The sequence below is a fragment of the Tetrahymena thermophila genome (genome assembly GCF_000189635.1).
Source record: "Tetrahymena thermophila SB210 genomic scaffold scf_8254803, whole genome shotgun sequence".
NCBI classification, from domain to species: Eukaryota; Ciliophora; class Oligohymenophorea; order Hymenostomatida; family Tetrahymenidae; genus Tetrahymena; species Tetrahymena thermophila.
This window is the reverse complement of record NW_002476559.1, coordinates 981,775-1,000,881: the sequence shown is the minus strand read 5'-3', so window position 1 is coordinate 1,000,881 and position 19,107 is coordinate 981,775. Positions and strand designations below refer to the sequence as shown.

Genomic DNA, 19,107 nt, shown 5'->3' with positions numbered 1-19,107 from the left:
AAGCTTAATATATATCTATCTATCTACTCATAATATTATTAATAGAGTTATAAATATCATTTAATCAATTAAATAAATAACTAAACCATTTTTTTATGAAATAATTTCTACATTCTTTTTTTGATGATTCTTTGTTAGTTAGTTTATTAAGTAGTAAATTAATTACTTATTTTTCAGTAGTAATTATTTGTTTTTTTCATTTTTTTATTATTTAAGTTTTTCTAAAAAGATAAATTTGAATATGAATTTCTAATATTTTAAAAAAGATGAAAATATTGTAGAATAATTATGAAAGAAAAACTTAATTAGTGAATTGATATTTAAATTTAATAAAATAGTTTTATGCTCTTTAATTGAATTAATAAAATTAAAAAATAAATTAAAAATAGTTAATAAATAAATAAACAGCGTTAACTTTGAATAATTTAAAACAAAAATTTTATTTTAACTTTAAAAAATATTTTAAATTTTTTAAAGAAATTAAATGACTAAAAGTATATCAAAACTTTTTCATTAATCAAAATTTGAAGTAATTTAAAAAGCTAAAATAGGTTTGCAGCTCTCATTGATTCCATACAAAATTTAAATGAAAATAAACTTTAAAAGTAAATTTAAATCTTTTTACTACTAAAAATTAGTATTTTCTTTTATTTAGATATTATACATTTTTTTAAATAAAATTTTTCCTATTTACTACATTAATTACACCATAAAGTTTGATGAAAATTTGGATATTTTTCAAATTTAAAAAAAAAAACTTTTTGAAAATAAAGAGATAATATTTTTTTTAATTTAAATAATTTTAAACAAAGAGGAATATTTATTTAGTCTTTTTTAAATAATAAATAAATAAGTGTTAAAAATTTAAAATTTAGTGAAAAAAATAAATTAAATTAATCAAAAATAATAATTTAGCTTTTAGTAAAATTAATTAGAATAGAAAATATAATTTTATTAGAAACACTTAGACATGCATTTATTCATTCATTCTTTTTTTATTCAAATATGCGATTTTATTAATTAAATATGTAAATTTAAGAATTTTTTAATTTTATTTTCACTTGTTTTCAAATAGATATCTCCTTTGCTTCAACTAATTCATTCAAATGAGGGTCTTTATCAATTACATGTTCTTGAAAATGGGTTTAGTTTAAATTTGAAAAGGCCTAGTTTTATTGCTATTATTGTTTATCTTCAATTGAAGGACATTTTTCTTCAGCTTGATTATTTATGTTTTGAAGAAATTCTTGATAAAGGGGAAGAGTTGATATATCTATTTTTTGAATTTCTTACTTGAGCTCATAAACTGTGTCAATTAAATCTTTTGCATAAAGAGAGTAGTCTGATTTGTATCTTTGAGCTAAGTAATAGTTGTGAGATCTTACGAAAGCATCATACCTTGTATTAGATGCATCACTTTGTTTTGCATCTATTATCCACTTATCACATTAATTAAGTATTTCAATTTTATTCAAATAGAAATGCATTTTTATTATATCTCTAAATTCTGGGTCAGGGTTTTTAAGTTAATCGATCATCGCGTGTCTTATATTTGATATTTTTATAATATTTTAGTAAGCTCTGTTTCTCATTTCATTTTCTTGATTTTATTTTCCAACACTGGGTTCGTTGTAATAGACCTTAAATTATTAATTATAAAGACATTCATTATTTGTAAAATAATTTATTGGAAAATTTAATTTTTTTTTGTTCGCTTTTCAATAAATAGCTCAGAACATAATTAATAAATAAATTCTTTCTTTAGTTATCTATCAAATTATTTATTATCTCCCGCAAAGAAAAATTATTGATAATTAATATTTAGCCATAATTTTTCATTATGCAGAATATTATAAATAACTATTAGAAATTTTATCATTAATTTATTTTTATTTATAATGAATTATTAATTCATTCATTTCGATGATTTTAAATTTTATGATAAATAAATATTCAATTCAAACAAAAAAATTTAAATTTCATTTTTCTTTCTTTCTTTGTTTTAAAAATTATTTTCAATATTTTTTAAGTAAAAATTTGTTTTTTTTTTGTACATGAAAAAGAAATGATTTTTCTTCTAATAAATAATTTTAAATGTTTTCAGGTGATTTAAATAAAGAAAAGGAAGTATTTTTTAAATTTTCTCTAACTATTCATAAAAAATTGGGAGCTAAAGATCTTAAAAATACTTAAAATTCCAAAGTTAAAATGATTACTTAATCGTTCATGACAAGGGATTGGATGCTTATTAAAATTTGTAATATATTAGAAGTTGATTCATTCCATTTTTCGGTCTTTTGTCCATTCCAAGTTCCAAGTAGACTTAGACAAATAAAGCCATCTTTATAAAGGTTAGGGTTAAACCTGACTGACCCTCCACCTGTAGTTATCAGTCTCATTTTAGGAGGCTAGTTAGGAAAGCTGTAATCACAATGTAAATCATAGGCAAAAGCTCCATAAGCGTAAGGAGTGTCTTTTGACCCCATAATTATGCATTAAAAGTGATTAGTATCAAGCTCATTACATCTTACAAATATGCTATTGGTAGAATAAATAGGCAAGTTCTTCACTAAAATCCTAATTTCGTTCTGAATACGCTTAGCTTGATTGACATTACGATTGAATTGGCCTACATTTATATGTTTTTTTAGTTTAGAAGAGAGCTTAAAAACCTCTTTTTGAAGTATTTCAGTATAAAAAACATGACTGTGTTTTGAAATTGCTTATGTTAGCATTAAGTCTTGCTTACTAAGAATTGTTTCCTAAGTCGTTTTTGGAGATGTCTTATTCGAAACTATTTTTATTGAATGGTGATCACTCATATTGCTGATTTTATCATTGTTTTCTTAGTCTACTTATTGCTACTTTTAAATGGTTTGCTATTTTTCAATTTCTTCAATTAATAATTGAGGATTTCTTATTTTTATATCATTTAAATTTTACTCTATAATCCCCTTTATATCTTAAACTTATATTTCATTTTGTTTTTTTTTGTTTGCTACGCTTTCATTTATTTTCGAGATGCTTCCACAACCCATATTTATTTACTTTATTTACGGAGTGTAATACTAAGGATTTTGTTAAATTTATGTTTAGGTGTTGCTATTTATTGTGTTTTTAAAAGAAATCTTTTTGTTAAGTAGGACTTTTTTTCTATATATATATATATTATTTTTTAAAAAGATTCTTAATTGAATTTAATTGCAATTACTATTTTTTCAAATGAAATAGGTCAAAACCAATAGAAAATTTTTCAACATTTAATAACTTGATATCAATTAATTCATTTAAATTACAATTAAAAGAATGTGATAGTAGTTTTCTTACTTTTTGATTAGAGTATTAAATTTATAATCAAATATAATTTTTCAGTTATTTAATGCTATTCATAAAATTTTTTGATGAATACATAAGTAAATTGCTGTTGAATCAAGTAAATTTAAAGTTTTTGAGTAATTTAAAAAAATATATTTATTTATATCAATAATTACTTTTTCAAAAGAAATAAAATATTTAAATGCTAAAAAAAGTAAAAATATTAAACAAATTTCAATATTCTAAAACTATTTAATGAAAAAATTATTTATTTGCTTGAATAGAAACTGAAATTAAGATGATATAAAGATAAATGAATGCTAAAATTTATTTTTTAACATTAAAAATATTATTTGAAAAAAATACAAAATATTTTTTAAGCTAAAATGTTACAAAGAAGTTAAAGAAATATTTATTTTTAAGAGTCTTTCAATTAGAAACTTGTTAAAATTAATTTTAAACTTAAAGGAGAAATAAATAAATAAATAAATAAATAAATAAGTAAATAAAAATGATGAAAGCTTAATTTTTTGTAAAACAAATATGAAAATTATAAAACTTTTAACATTAATTAATATTGATAAATTTACGAATGTCCATATAATTAATTTGAAGTTTATTCAATCAATTAAACAATCTTATGTTTCACATCAAGAAATATTTGTAGAATGAATATTTATATTAAAGATGACATGCATATGTATTTATGTATCTATTATGCTTACATCTATTCATGTAGGTGAGTATTATGCATATGTTAATATTGCATAATAAATTAAATTAGTAGAAAGAAAAAATTAAATGGATTTATTGCTAACTCTTTAATCAATCAGATTTCTCTTTTTTGTTGCTAAAGATCTATTAATCGTATTCATCATCGATTTATTCAATATTATTAAGATGACCATTCTTAATTTTTTAATCATCCTAGAAATTAAGTAATATATTGTCTACTTTTATGTCATTACTATTAGCACCGATGATATTTGAGTTGTTATTTCTCATATTAGTAGAAATATCTCTGAAATCTTAAGGCTGGTTAGTAAATAGTTGTTCTTGCCCAACTCTATTTACTACCTCTTTTTCATTTTCTACCTTTCCATTTCCTGTAACATTAGTATTATTTGCGTTTCCATTAGCAGTGTTGGGATTAGCTGTGTCATTTTGCTCACCGTTTGCTCCCTAATTTTTCTTTTCTTCGTGATTCTTTAATTATTCTAGCAAATGTCTCCATTTCATCTTAGTACCATAATAGAAGTTTATTGGGAAATTAATCTTTTCATTACCTGCTGCCATTTCTGTTCTAGCTCCTTTCTTCAAACCAGAAAGTCCCTTGACTAGATTCTTAAATGCTTCTATCAATTCACCTATTTTATCACTAGCCTTTATATTATCCAAATCAATCTTTATGTCTTAAGTCAATGACTTTTTAGTAGCGTTTGAGTTAATGCTTTTTGCATACTCAGTGAGCTTTGTAAGAGGCTAAACAATTCTGTTTGAATAGCAGCATCCGCACATTATAGCAATTGAGCATGTAAACAATATAGTACCTATATATCATTATTTAACATGAATTGGATTAAGAATAATTTATTTTCTAATTAAATTCAAATTATTTTTTTAAAAATTCTTACAAATGGTAATAATTTGAATTGTCTAAAAAGTCTAAAACATTTTATCGGAAAGGTCGTAAAGGAAGTGATATGCTTCTCTTTCTGGGACCTACACGATCAAAATGTAGTTTTCTCCACTTATTTAATTTTCAATAAAGTTTCTCATCAGTAAAATTTCCACACCATCTGAGTTATAAAAGTCAATGATTTCGTCTTCAGAGTAGTCTACATTGTTACTGATAATATTGGTCCACTAGTCCTTGGTAAACTTAGTCAAACTAGTATCATAAATATAGTATATATCAGAGCTGTTATAAGGGTCGTTCAGAATCTATCCATTTGCTTAATTGACAAGCATCAAAAAACCAGTATCATAAAATCTAACTCTATCTATAATTACTTATAAATCGTTTACCAGCATATCAATCGATGCAACTCCTCTGAATTAGTTATATTGATTAACAATAGCCTTACTGATTGTTAAGGTTTTCATTTTAGTTGCTGCATCCAGATAAGGTCCTGTAAGAACCATCTGTGAAGTTTGATTTTGTAGTTGCTATTGTGTTTGATTCTATTAATAAAGTTAAATTTTTATTGATATATTTGTAAATTTGATAAAAACTACTTTAAAATTAGCTAGAGTCTGCTTATACCAAGTAGACTAGGTTGGATCATAAGCTCTTGGGTCGTTTGGAGTTGAGTAATATGACTATGGATATAATTAAGTATTAATACCACCTATTTGTTTTATAAATGAATCATATGATAAAATACTCATATTTATTCAAACAAAAAGTATATTAATTAATTAGTTAAATACCTGGATACCAAATAGAAACAAGTTCTTGTTAATCTGATGGGAGCTAGTTCTACCCAGTATTGTCATAATTAGCAAAAACCATGTAAATGTAATGAATATAGGTCACATTTTTATCGAAAAAGAAGTCTTCTAAAAAATAGTTCAATACATCACAAGCTCCTAAAATTTTCTGAGAATCTTTTGAGAGTTTGTTCACTGTGTTTAATTTTTTATTTTAATTGTATGATCCCCACTGCCAATATTTAAAAGTAATATTATAATTTTGATAATCTTGCTGCGCTGCTTATGAACTATCAATATCACCTAACTAAGAATCTTAAAACCCATCAAGCCCTATATAATTCCCCTGCCCTAATTTAAATATTTATTTTTTTTAGTTTGAAGAATAGCAAAAAGAGGTTTACCTATAATCGGAAATTCTTTTACATAGTCAAAGTCAAATATTTAATTATCTTCTTTCATCGCCGACAGTACAATCTATTGGTATTTATTTTTTTTAAATGTGTTATTTTTTGGTTAGCAGATTTGATACAAATAATATTTATTACTCTCGTCAGAATTTCTAGTTTCGAAGACGAACCATGGAATATTTCTAAAATTGCATTCGAGTATTCTTTAGCGCTATTACGTAAATTTTCTTAAATTTGTTGATGAATAGCATCTTCAGAGGACTTTCTAATCAGATATCTATTTTTAGAATAAAAAAATTTATAAATTACTCTTCAGAAAGTCAACCAATAATTTTTATGTTAAAAATTTGTTTGTTGTTTTTTTTTGTTGAAATTATTGAGTTATTCTTTGGTAAAAAAGAATAATTAATTTAAATAATAAGAATTTTTCTGATTATTTTGTTTTTACTCTTATCAATCACAATAAAATTTATCTTCTTTGCTTTAAAGAAATTAATTCAATTATAAATTAGTTAACTGTCATTTTATTTATTATGATAAATAAGAAATTTGGTTTTTTTATTCGTTTTATTACCTAAATAAAATAAATAACTTTCGTTAAAATTAAAATGAGAGATGAAATTGAGAATTTTATAAGTGAAATCTATTATAATTAAATTTAAGTATAATTCTCACATTTAATAAACAATAATTAAAATTTGCTTTTCAACTCTTTTAATTTCATTTATATTAGCTTCTGTGTTAATTGTCATTTTCTTACACAAAATAAAATAATTTTTATTTGAAATAATAAATTTTTAAAAATCAGTGAATGAATATTCTGACTTAAAATTAAAATGGGAATAAATTATTTATATGTTTTTTTATTTAGAAAAAGCTTTTATCAAATTATAATTAATTTTTTTTTTTTGCTATTATCCTTTTCTTATCTCTATAAAATAATATTCATTTATAATTATTAAAAGTCAAGTCAATATTTTAATTGTATAAGTTTTTTGATAACTTGATTGATCCTTTTGCCAATTATTAATTAACACTTTCTTCTTTACTTATTTATATAAAATATTATTTCATTTTGCTAAATATTTACTGATCTATCAATGTATTCAGTAAATTATAGAGCATTTTTTATTATATTTGAATCATATTTTATCAGAGAAGCTCGCATTAACATGAGCCGTCATTAAATATTTAACGTATTTATTTGGACGTTATTAATTGTAAATATTGTTAGTTTGTTTGTTCTATCTTTGCAAATTGATTTAAAAGTAAATAAATAAATTATATTACCTAGTGAGGAAGAGATTACCAATAACGATGAGGATAACAAGTAGGAAGACTGAACAAGAGAGAACCATCAAAGAAACAATCATTTATCTTCTGATAGTCCAATTCTTTTTTATTCTGATGCAACAGACACGATTAATACTCTTTTATCCATTATTGTCTTTCAGTAAGAACATGTCAAGCAATTTGTATTTCTTATTGTAATATTGAGAGCCATTTTGACCAGATCCAGATGAAAAATTGTACTCGCTCTATGGATTATCTTCATTATTACTCATCATCATTGTCTACTCAGGCTGATCATTTTATGGAATATTTTACAATTCCAACTCATTTTATTAATTCATGTTGATGGGCTTGCAAAAATATTTTCAATATTTAAAATTATTTTTGAGCAAACTGCCAATAATTTATTTCTCTTTGTTTTTCAAAAGCCTTTCGCTGCTTATTGTTGCCTCTTTACAAACTTTGTGCTTTTTGGTTATATTTTCTTTGGATTTATGAGCAAAGATTGTTAGGTTTTCTCTACTTTTAATTACCTTTGTATTTTTAACAAATTTTCTTTATAAATTAAGTGTTTTTATAATCTCTATATTTATATATATATTTAATGTTAGCCAATTATAATATTGTTATTTCTCTTCTCTTTTAAATTCTCTTCAAGCCCTTTATTTTTTTTTATTTTTTCAATCAGCAAAAAATTAGATTGATTGCCTCTTTTTTACTAGAATCAATTGTTGCTATAAGGATGGTAGGTTTTGTATATATGTTAAATTAGTTTTCAGAAAGTAATTAATTATATATTCGTTTATGAATTAATCAATTAATTAATTTACTGCACCTTCTTCATCCTTATCATCTATATAAATTTTATGTACACATTTGATTGAATTCTTCAAGAATTTCATATAATTTTACTACCTTTAAATTTTTGCTTGAAAATATATTAAAAACTCTAGAAGTTATTTTGTAGTAGCTATTTAATTAAATTTAAATTCAATAAATTACTATTAAATTAATATATTGCTTTACTAAACAAATTATTTATCTTCTACTTTTTTACAGTAATTAATTTATTCTTTATTTTTCTATTTTTTATTTATTTATTTAATTTTCTAAAAGAAAAATAGTTCTTCTAACACTTGTTTAATTATATTTAATATCAAATTCCTATTTAAGTACAAATAAAATAACTTTTAAATAATATTTTATCATCTCTTTAATTAATTTTACATTTATTTATTGTATTTTTTCTTATTTTTTCACTTATAAATCAAAAAAATAATTTTACAAAAAAGAACAGTTTATATTATAAAATTTTAGTTTTTTTTCATATTTGAAATAATGAGTTTTATTAAAAAAATTGAGTTATATTTTTGAAATAACTAATAACAAATAAAAAAAACAATTATTAATTATCCAAAGTTTCCCTTTAGAAAATAATTAATTTAGTAATCACGTTCTTCAAGAGTTTTTTTAAAAGTTAGTGAGTAAGTTAGTTTGTTTTAATGTAGTTTAATGATTTAATGTTTTCTTTTACTTAGTTGAAATTTTGGTTGAAAAAAATATTTCTATCACTTTTTACTAATTTTATTGAGTTTATATTTGATTTCCAACTCTTTAGAAAATGTTTTTAAAGTCTTGCAGAGCAACTTTTGATTCCTTTAAAAAGATTGGATTAAATATTGTCTAAAATAAATAATTAAATAAATTACTTTATATCTTCAATATTTTCTTGCTTCATATCCTTGATTTCCTCAATAATATTATTCAAAGCTCTCTTGTATTTCAAATTGTATTAGCCAGAGTTCATTAGCATTTATCTAAAAAATAAATATTTTTATTTTATCTTTTAGGAGCATTTAATTAAATTTACTGATTATAATTGTATTGAGTATTATCGTCTTCTAGTGAAAAGCTGTTCTCTCCGTTTTTTATGTCCTAATTAATTTACTTTTTAGTCTACTCTTGTCTTAGTATTTCGTCTTTTAATTCTTTTTCTTTCTAAAGTGATAGTAATTAACTTTATTTCATTTCCTCTTTTTTTTTTTAGTTATCAAACTTTGCTTTATAATGTAAAAATTGCTAAACTACAAACTTTTCGTTGCCCATGTTTGTCCTTTCTATACAACTTTTAAGAGACTTTGCACTCCATAAATCTATTATTTGCATAGAACCTTACTTTTTAATATCATCCAGTAGCTCATTTAATGCACATAAGATATATTTATTTTCGCTTTTATCTATTGAATTAAAAGCAAAAGAAAAAAATGTTTAAAGTCTTTCTATTGAATTTGATTTAAAGTTCTTGAAAGCAAATTGCTTAAATCCGTTTTATTCATTAAATTTAATTCCTTAACTATTATCTTCTCCTTATTTTTTCTCAGAAACTTTATCAACTTTACTTGTTATTAATTTATCTTCTTATAAACTCTTAATTACTTCTTTTTTGTATTTCTCAGAATCCTTTGAAAGCTTATCAAAAACTAATTTGCTTTGGTTAAATTTTAAAATAAATATTGAATAAGACAATTCAAAAAAAAATGAATAATTAATAGCATAAAATGTATTTATTACTTATAAGGAATACTTTACAAAAAACTGAATCTGTTATTTAAAGAGTAATTAACTTTGTCTTCATCTTCATTAAAATTTGTAATATTGCTGCTCCTCCGAGTCGAACCTAAACGAGACCTAATAACTAATTAATTAAAAAACCATTTTAGTTTTGTTATTTAATTATCTATTTTACAGTCATTTATTTATTTAGAATTATGAGACTGATTTTTTATTGAAGCTGCTGTATCTTATTCTTCAACACTCTATTAAAGCTGCTCTTTGTTGTTATTGTCTTTTGCTTCAGATAACTCCATGTTTTACTAATTAAAAATAGATTAAAATATTGAACCTCTTTCTTTTAGTCCATTCTTCTAAAAACTTGTTCTATTCAATATTTCTTGACTTTCATTCCTTAATAAGTTAATACATGACTTATTTAATGAAGATCTTTTAAAGACAGAATCTCTTTTAAAATTGTTTTGATCTACTTTAAATTGCAAAGTATCATTCTTATTAATGTCATTTTATTGATTTTATGTATTATTATTTAAATTTTCATCACACTTATTATAAGGTGAAGAGGTTATATGGAGCTATTATTTTTAGGGGGTTTTAAACTTATTTAAGTTTTCATTGAATCCTCCACTAAAAATAGAGTTTTTAATAGGAGTCATTGAGCTTCTTTAATTATTTTAACCTGCATTTCTCCTGCTTTAGGGAGAAGCTTGGTAGCTTTATCTTTGCCTTAATCTTATGCTTCCGTACCTTTATGGTTTTTAAGCTACTTGCAACTTTTGCTGACTCAAATACTTTAATGTTTCATTGTACTTTTACTTTAAAAAAAACAAAAAACTCTTAAAACAATCAATTGAAAACTCTAAATAAAATGCTTCATATTGGTTTTTCTCTTTTTATATAATTTACATGTAAATAAAATTACCTTATCAGCTTCAATATAATCATAAGACGCTGTTTTGCCTTACCTTATCAAACTAGGATTTTTCATTTTAGTCAATTAGTTTATAGAAACTTAAGGTAAAGGGATAATAAAGTTTTTATTTATTTCAATTTTATCTTTATCAAACTAAAACTTCTTTGAAGAGGGAGAGTCAACACTCATTTTTTTACCCTTAGAAGAAGTTGCTGCAAGAGAGCTGATTCGTGAGTTACGGTTTAATTCATTTAAGTTTATAGAAATTGAATTATTCTACTTACGTGATCTCTCCTTAAATTATGAAAACAATGCTTACTCATTTAATTATTGCATAATTGATTTGGAGTGCAAAGAGTCCATGAATAAAGTGGAGTTCATCAGACGTTGTTAATGCTTTTTGAATTTGAAATCTACTAAAGCAAATAACTAACTAACTAAAATCAATAGTGAATTGTATTAATTCTAAATAATATAAGCATATATAATATTCAATCAATCAATGACTATAAATAAAGCAAATTTAGTCACAGATATTATTCAATTAGTTAATTAAATTATAACATAAATTGCTTTCGCACTAGAAATTGATTAAATTATTTGCTTACTTACTAAAGTAGCATTTATTTAATCCAAGAGTAAATCAAAATAGTACTTAAAATACTATGGCATTAATTAAACACTAAAACAGAGCAAAAAAAGATCAAGTTATAATTTTCTAAATTTGAATAGTTTAAGCTGAAATTCATATGCTAAGTATATTTTTAGTAAGTATTTTTACCATTATTAATTAACTATTTTATTATTTTTTGATTCATTAACAGCTTTAATTATTTTTGAAATTAAATGTAAATTAAAATTAATTTGTAGTATTTATTTATTTATTTATTTATTAGTTTATGAAAAAATAAATCTTAAGTAAAACAAAACCCGATTTTATTTATTATTATTATAATAACTTAAATTCTTTTAAAAAATATTTCTGCAAATCAAGATAATCGAATAAAATAAATTCCCTAAAACAATTATTAGACTTCATTTTTAAATTCTTAAAGTTGAAATATTTTAAATTATGAGCTAGGGACAGATAATTATCAATAAATTGAATAAGAAAATAAATTTATCAAAACAATTATTAGAACTTATTCTTAAATTATTAAAGTTGAAATATTTTATTTAAATTAAGAGCAAGAGATTAAATAAAAATTGTCAAAATATTACATGTAAGTTTAATAAATAATTTTAAAAATTATTATTAATTACAAAATATAAATAAATATAAATTGAGTAAATATATTTTTTTCTTTAAACATATTAATATTTTTAAGTAAGTAAGTAAATGTTAATTGGTAGTTAATTTTTAAAAATGTGCTTTCAAAACATTTTATTATCAACATAATTTAATCAAATTAAATTCAAATTAACTAAAAATCCCCATTCATTTATAAAGAAACAAAGAAATTAAAAAAAAATTTGAACAATAAGCTTTTTTAGTGTATGAAAATGTGAAGGCCTTAATATATGAAGATTTAAAATAAATTAATTTTCTAAGATCAGATAAACTTTGGTTGCTTATATTTATAAAAAAAGAATAAATAAATAAAGAATCAATAATATAAACTAAATAACTTATTTTGAATTTATTAGAATATCAATTTAAATTATACTGAATTTTTTTATTTAGCAAATTAGCAAAATTCACTTTCAAAATTTTTTATTATGAACTAAAATTTGTAATCAAGTTTCAAATAGAAATAAATACTAATTTAATATGATAAAATTTTATTGAATAACAACGATAACTTATAAACTAAATAATTTAATTTGATATATTTATTTATTTACTTATTTAATAGGATATCTATCTATTGATTATTCTTTTTTATGTAGAATTCCAAATACATTTTTTGATAGAACAAATATCGAATAGTTTCTTGAGTAAATTAGCTTGATAAATAAAGTACAACCAAATTTTTACGCGTAATCTACAATTAACTTAATAAATAAAAATATTGTTTTCTATATTATTTTATTATAAGTTATAAGGAAGAGTATCTTTTTAATTTAAATTATACGAAATTTCTTTAAAAAGTAATAAATTAATTATTTGCAATCAATTGTCAAGAAAAGAATAATGGAAACAATTTTTGTTGGTTTAGCAATATTATTTATCATAGGTATCATTTTGATTTTCTGTGGTAAAAAGAAAGACGATGATTAAAAGGAAACACAAAAATATGAAGAAGTCTTGGTTTAACCTCAATGTAATATTTTCGAAACAAGAATTTTAAATAATCATTTAAAATTAAACTTGATAAATAAACAAAAAATAATATATTAATTTAAACAAAAGTGGACACTTTACCAACAATGACTCTCAATGAATTATCTAAATTTGATGGTAAATAAAATAAAAAAGTATACTTAGCTTGTAAAGGATTGGTTTTTGATGTTAGCGATTCAGGTATGTTTATTTATTAATTTATATTGCCTTTTTATGTCTTATAATGTATTATGTATAATTTTAAATGTAGAATTTTATGTCGGTGAAGGAGGTTATAGTGCTTTTGCTGGAAAAGACTGCAGTGTTAACTTAGCTAGAATGTCATTTGAAGTTAATGACTACAATAAATATGGTTAGGTTGAACTTACTCTCTCTGAAAGAGATGTTCTTGACTAATGGTATGAAAAGTACTATTCTAAGTATAGAATTGTAGCTAAAATTTCTGAAACAAAGAAAGATAATTGATTATTTTTATAATAATAAGCAAATGATTAATTAATAATATTAATAATTTAGTAGATTTTAGTTATCTGTTGATAAACAAATTGCATTATTAATATATAATATGTAAATTCTATAAAAATATTAATTATTTTCTAAAGTTGAAAATAATATTTTATATATTTATTAGCTAAAATAGAAGTATTTGGTAGAAAATAAATTTATAATAAATATTTTTTAAAATATTCAATTAGAAAACTCTCAAATAATTAGGTTAATTATTTTAAATTTATTTAAATTTTAAAAACAATTATAAATAGATGTTAAGGTTTTATAATTATGATTATTTTGTACCATAAAACCTCATCTAAATATAGCAACTTAATTTCTTGAAAAAATATGTTATTATTTATAATAAAACATATAAAAATTTTTTTTTTAACTCATAGAAATAGATCGAGATAATAAAAAATATAAGTAATTAAAATATATATTTTATTATGATAATGAAAAAGTATTCACTTTTGATAGAATTAATTATTTTTAGATTATTCACATTATTCATTGATGAATCAAATGATAACAATTTCTATATGAAGCTAAAGAATAAAATTAGCCAATAGCTATGTGTGATTTATTCCTCCTTAAAATTTAATAAATTTATTACACTAAATTAGTTTTTTCGCTAATTTATCAAAAATTAATAAAAATATCTTGCTATTTAGAAATCCTTTTTATTGAAATATTTTTTTGGATAGTAAATAGCAAATTCTGTTGTAAAACTTTTGAAAAATAATATGATTTAATTTTTTTATGTGTATACATTTTTTTAAAAAATTTAACTTAAAAAATTAAACTGAGAGATAAATATTTCAATAACAAAAAAATGTGTTGATAAATATCAAATGTTTAATTTTTCCAAATGTTTTAAATTAGCTTTTGATAATTCCTTTATATTTAGTATAATGTAGTAGCAGTATTTATTTATTTAGTTACTCTATTGAAAAAAGTGATATGATTTATTATTGTCCACTAATTAATTAAACTCAATAAATGATCTAATCCATTAAAAAAATAAAAAATTAGTACTAAGAATTTATAAAGAATATTTGTATCTTTAAATTAAAAAATCTAGAATCATAGTTAGATAGATTCATTATTTTTGTTAATAACTTTTACAAACAGACACAATAAAATCAAGCTAAACAAATAATAGGAAAATGGAACAAAATTAAGTAGATAATAGCATGAAGTGCTAAAAACATCTTAAAAACGATATAATTTACCTTTAAATAAATGAAATTAATGAAAAAAATAGTGTTTTTTACTGTGAAATTTGTGTTAATAGAGACTTTAATTTTAAGCCTCAAAATTTTGTTAGAATCAAAGAGATTTTAGATTATTGCAAAGACTCAGTCATATTTAATTGGCCTCCTCTGGATAGCCATGCCATTCAATAGCATCTTATTGAAATTTTTGAAAATGGAGAGAAAAAATGTGAGGGCTTAAAAAAGAAAATAGAAGATTATTTTGAGAGTCTAAAGAATGACATAATATCGAAAATAGATGATTGTAAAAGCTAGTTTCTTAAATTTGTTACAGAAAATCCTTTTAGTGAAAGCTAGATCAAAAAGAAATATGAGGAGTTATCTAAGGGCGATCTTCTCAATTAAATAATAAAAGAGCAATCTCATAATCCAAGTGAAGGAGAAAAGAATTACAGAAACTTCATTATTGAATTTATCGAAAAAAAGAAAGAAAACTCAGATTATTTGCTAAACATGATAGAAAAAAATAACTAGATATACAAAACAGTAGATTTTGAGAAACTTAATTAAATAAAATAGATGATGATTGCAGATTTTGATTAAATCAATCACATACTTTAAAACAATGGCGTTCAAACCCTTAAAAATGATATACTTGAAAGTCTTGAATTTATAAAATCTAAGCATGATACAAAATATTAAGATCTTCATATTGAAAGAGATAGCTTAAATCATAGTTTAACTCTTAAAATACAAGAATAACAGCTAGGATATGGCACATATTACTATTCTAATAAGATACTTGAAAAGAACAAAAAATACAGATTTAAAATCAAGGTTTCAAATGTTGACATTTCTAATTCTGCAAGATTTGGATTTGGACTGTGTAGAGACTAAATTAAAGACTCTGCCATCCTTTTGCAAGATAACATTTTCTTCCATGCAAGATTATCTCAGTTTTCACTCAATCCAACTAATCTCACAAATAGTGTTATTAAATTAGTTAAAGGAGACTTCAAGCACTGCAACAAAGAAATAGAAATAGAGATTAATATTTTCTTAGAACAAAAGATATTTAATGTAATTGAAGCAAATCATAATTTTGAAATCACTGTTGCAGATTAATACAAAGAAAATCTGTCAAATTATGAATCACTTAGGTTCTATTTATTACTTGACACATTTATTTAATTTTAGTTTATAGAAGCAGTTGAAATTTGATAAAATAATTTTTAATATGTAAATTTGCATGTAAATATCCCTTTCTATTTTATTTTAGATAATTATGTTAATTAAGTTCAAAAATTATTCATCTTATTTCATAAAATTAATTAGGAAATCTTTTCGTTTCTTATATCTTGTAATAAATTATTTTATTGTAACACAAAACTTACTTTTAATGTTGGATTTTAATTAAAGAGAAAATTATGAAATATTATTTTATTATTAATTGATAATTATTTTTATTATCAATAAAGTAAAAATATATTTCCAAAGATTAAAGAAGATAATCAATTTAGCTATTGGAATAAAATGATCTATCTACTTTTATTTATCAAAAAAGAACATTCTAATATAAAAAAATAATTTCTAGATGATTATCTATCTATCTTTAAAATAAGGCAATTTATCTTTATTTATGTTAAAATAAATGATTACTTCAAAGTTTTACTATATAATTAAATAATCTAATAATGAATAAAATCGATATATATTTAGGCTTAATTAAAGCTATTAAAATTAAAAGTAATAATTATAGAAATAATCAGGTATTTTACTATTCAAAAATTAAATTTTTTTTTATTTATTAGCTAAAAAACTTAATGTTTCATTAATTCTTATTTTCTTAATTTGTTTTATGTTTCTAAATAAATGATATGATATGATTTAAGTACATTAGAATAGTAGGAAGGAAGGAATAATAAATAAATGATCTTCTACTTTGTTTCTGATATTTACTTTTAATATTCTAATTTCTTTTTATATGAAAGTATTTTTTATATTTTTTAATTGTCAATATTATAATTTTATGAATAAGTCTAGAAGAAATTTTTTACTTTTAAACTTAAATTTAATTTATTATTATTATATTATAAATTATTTATTTATTTATTAATAATAATCTAATCTAAGATTATTTGAATTCAAAAAATACTTACTTTATTAATATATGTGGCTGTTAATATTTTAATTATAAAAAAGATATATATCTAATAAATAAATACACATTTGTTGCTAAAAAATATTCAAATAATGAATTTAATTTGTTCATCTCATAAAAGAAAGTGTGAGTATATATGCTTGAATCCTCAATGCTATATACAAAATAAGGATTTTGAGCTTGTTTGCCCTTAGTGTGTATTAAATGGGAAGCATAAAAGCCATGATGTAGTTGATTATTTTCTGTTTGTTGACTCTCTACACAACACCATAAACACTGATATTAATATTAATTAGTATTAACAAACAATTTAAGAGTAAATATAAAAATAAATACAAGTAATTACTGAGTATCTGTTGCAATAGTAAAATACCATTTAAAGATAGTTTATCAGATTTTGCTAAGATCTAAACAGAGAAAAAAAGTAAGCTTTATAAACACTTGATGCTTTTGAAAAAGTCATAAATTAGCAAGAAAATTAAGATTAAAATATGATAGAAAGTTTTAAGATTTCTTAGTTTGATATGTAGAGACTAATACACTTGTATAATGGAAAGCTTGGTATAGATTCTATTATTTAAAATACTTAGAAGGAGCTCTAAACAGTGATTAAAGCTGTTGATAAAATCATTTCAGAAGAACATTACTTCAATGATCTTACTTAGACTTTTTAAAACACAAATTATTTAATTAATTCTCCTAAAAAGATAAACACTATTGATATTATTTAAAAGTAGAGCAATCTTGGCTTATAAAGACAAAATAGTCTCTCTTTTTTAATAGGAAAGAAATGCTTTTGCTAGATAGACTTCAAGTGCATTTTAGTTGCTAATTAAGGATTTATTAAATTTATTGATGTTTAAACTCAAACAATAAAAAATATATTTTAATTCATCAAATTAAGATCAGGATTTGATGTAGAAATAAACAAAATTTAGTAAACTAAGGGATTGTTTTTTTATTATAATAAAGGTTAAAGTATTGTAGAAATCAGATCTATTTATGATAATTAAATTTAGAAAATATTTAATTTTGATTTTTGTATTTCTTCTTGTTTCATACAAAAGAATCTTATGTATTTAGGTTCAACATTAGGAGGAATATTTGTATTTAACTACAAAACAAAAAAATTCATATTTCAATTTAAATCAGAATTGTCAGAAATAGTTATTTCATTGTAACTTCTATAGCCAAATATTTTATTAGGTAGTTTGTTTTATTTAAAAATTAATTCATATTAATTTATAATAATTATTAAAAAGTGGGATAAATCGAAGATTTTGAAAGTGGCAGAGTTAGTGTTATTGACTTATCTACAAGGAAAGTAATAAAATAATTTACTTAATATCCAGATATAGAACTAGAAAATTATGTTTTAGAACTTATTAAAGTCAATTCACTATCTTTTATATGTGGTTTTGGAGACTTAAGATTGTATAAGCTAAATCCTTTTAAAAATACACTTTTAAATAAGTATTCTTTCGAATGGGAGCTATTTCACGATTCCTAAATTTACAGAAATAGATTTTTATTCCTCAAGGAGATAGATTTTATATTAATTTATGATCTAACTCAAGACAAAGTTGTTCACTAAATTAGCATCTCTTCATTCTTAACTTAGAGAGTTATTGGTCTTTATTTTATTTAAAATTCTTTAGTAATTATAACAGATAGAGGGAAAATAGATATTCTAGCTTTAAGTATTTGATTAGTAAGATTAGTTAGTTTTATATTTTACATTTAAATGCTATATATTTATATAAGAGTATATTATATAATCCAAAATTAATTAAATTATAAAATTTAACTGGATTTAATTTCAAATGTATTTACTTAAATAAATTAAAAATTTATCTATCTATCTAACTAACTTTATTCAAAATACTACTCAAAATAAAAATTTTTACAAAAAAATTAGAGAAAATACTAAAACCCATCTTAGTCTTTATACAAGTAGAAAAATAAATATGTTAAAAATGAAAGTTTACTGTATATAACTAAATAGAATTATTTGATAA

General features: G+C 21.5%; 6 protein-coding genes across 6 annotated transcripts; 3 read left to right on the top strand and 3 right to left on the bottom strand. All coding sequences in view use genetic code 6, as the record gives it.

The window, feature by feature from the left end:
- Positions 1 to 1,067: 1,067 nt before the first annotated feature.
- On the bottom strand, positions 1,068 to 3,038 carry TTHERM_00011330 (ubiquitin-conjugating enzyme family protein; the record flags this gene model as incomplete). The annotated part of the gene is made up of 2 exons (XM_001008212.1): positions 1,068 to 1,640; positions 2,217 to 3,038. The coding sequence occupies 2 exons, from the start codon at positions 3,036 to 3,038 to the stop codon at positions 1,068 to 1,070; spliced, it is 1,395 nt and encodes a 464-aa protein (XP_001008212.1).
- Positions 3,039 to 4,140: 1,102 nt separating this feature from the next.
- TTHERM_00011310 (cache domain protein) lies at positions 4,141 to 7,792 on the bottom strand (the record flags this gene model as incomplete). The annotated part of the gene is made up of 7 exons (XM_001008210.3): positions 4,141 to 4,865; positions 4,950 to 5,499; positions 5,554 to 5,666; positions 5,749 to 6,099; positions 6,153 to 6,225; positions 6,297 to 6,435; positions 7,449 to 7,792. 7 exons carry the CDS (start codon positions 7,790 to 7,792, stop codon positions 4,141 to 4,143), a joined length of 2,295 nt encoding a protein of 764 aa, XP_001008210.3.
- Positions 7,793 to 9,019: 1,227 nt separating this feature from the next.
- TTHERM_00011290 (hypothetical protein) lies at positions 9,020 to 11,316 on the bottom strand (the record flags this gene model as incomplete). Its single annotated transcript, XM_001008208.2, has 6 exons — positions 9,020 to 9,107; positions 9,161 to 9,268; positions 9,322 to 9,939; positions 10,023 to 10,146; positions 10,198 to 10,837; positions 10,945 to 11,316. The coding sequence occupies 6 exons, from the start codon at positions 11,314 to 11,316 to the stop codon at positions 9,020 to 9,022; spliced, it is 1,950 nt and encodes a 649-aa protein (XP_001008208.2).
- Positions 11,317 to 13,069: 1,753 nt separating this feature from the next.
- Positions 13,070 to 13,684, top strand: TTHERM_00011280 (cytochrome b5-like heme/steroid-binding domain protein; the record flags this gene model as incomplete). The annotated part of the gene is made up of 3 exons (XM_001008207.3): positions 13,070 to 13,199; positions 13,289 to 13,399; positions 13,470 to 13,684. The coding sequence occupies 3 exons, from the start codon at positions 13,070 to 13,072 to the stop codon at positions 13,682 to 13,684; spliced, it is 456 nt and encodes a 151-aa protein (XP_001008207.1).
- A 1,196-nt stretch (positions 13,685 to 14,880) lies between these two features.
- Positions 14,881 to 16,149, top strand: TTHERM_00011270 (hypothetical protein; the record flags this gene model as incomplete). Its single annotated transcript, XM_001008206.1, has 1 exon — positions 14,881 to 16,149. The coding sequence occupies one exon, from the start codon at positions 14,881 to 14,883 to the stop codon at positions 16,147 to 16,149; it is 1,269 nt and encodes a 422-aa protein (XP_001008206.1).
- A 2,013-nt stretch (positions 16,150 to 18,162) lies between these two features.
- Positions 18,163 to 19,104, top strand: TTHERM_000011269 (hypothetical protein; the record flags this gene model as incomplete). The annotated part of the gene is made up of 3 exons (XM_012795660.1): positions 18,163 to 18,195; positions 18,242 to 18,295; positions 18,352 to 19,104. 3 exons carry the CDS (start codon positions 18,163 to 18,165, stop codon positions 19,102 to 19,104), a joined length of 840 nt encoding a protein of 279 aa, XP_012651114.1.
- Positions 19,105 to 19,107: the final 3 nt, after the last annotated feature.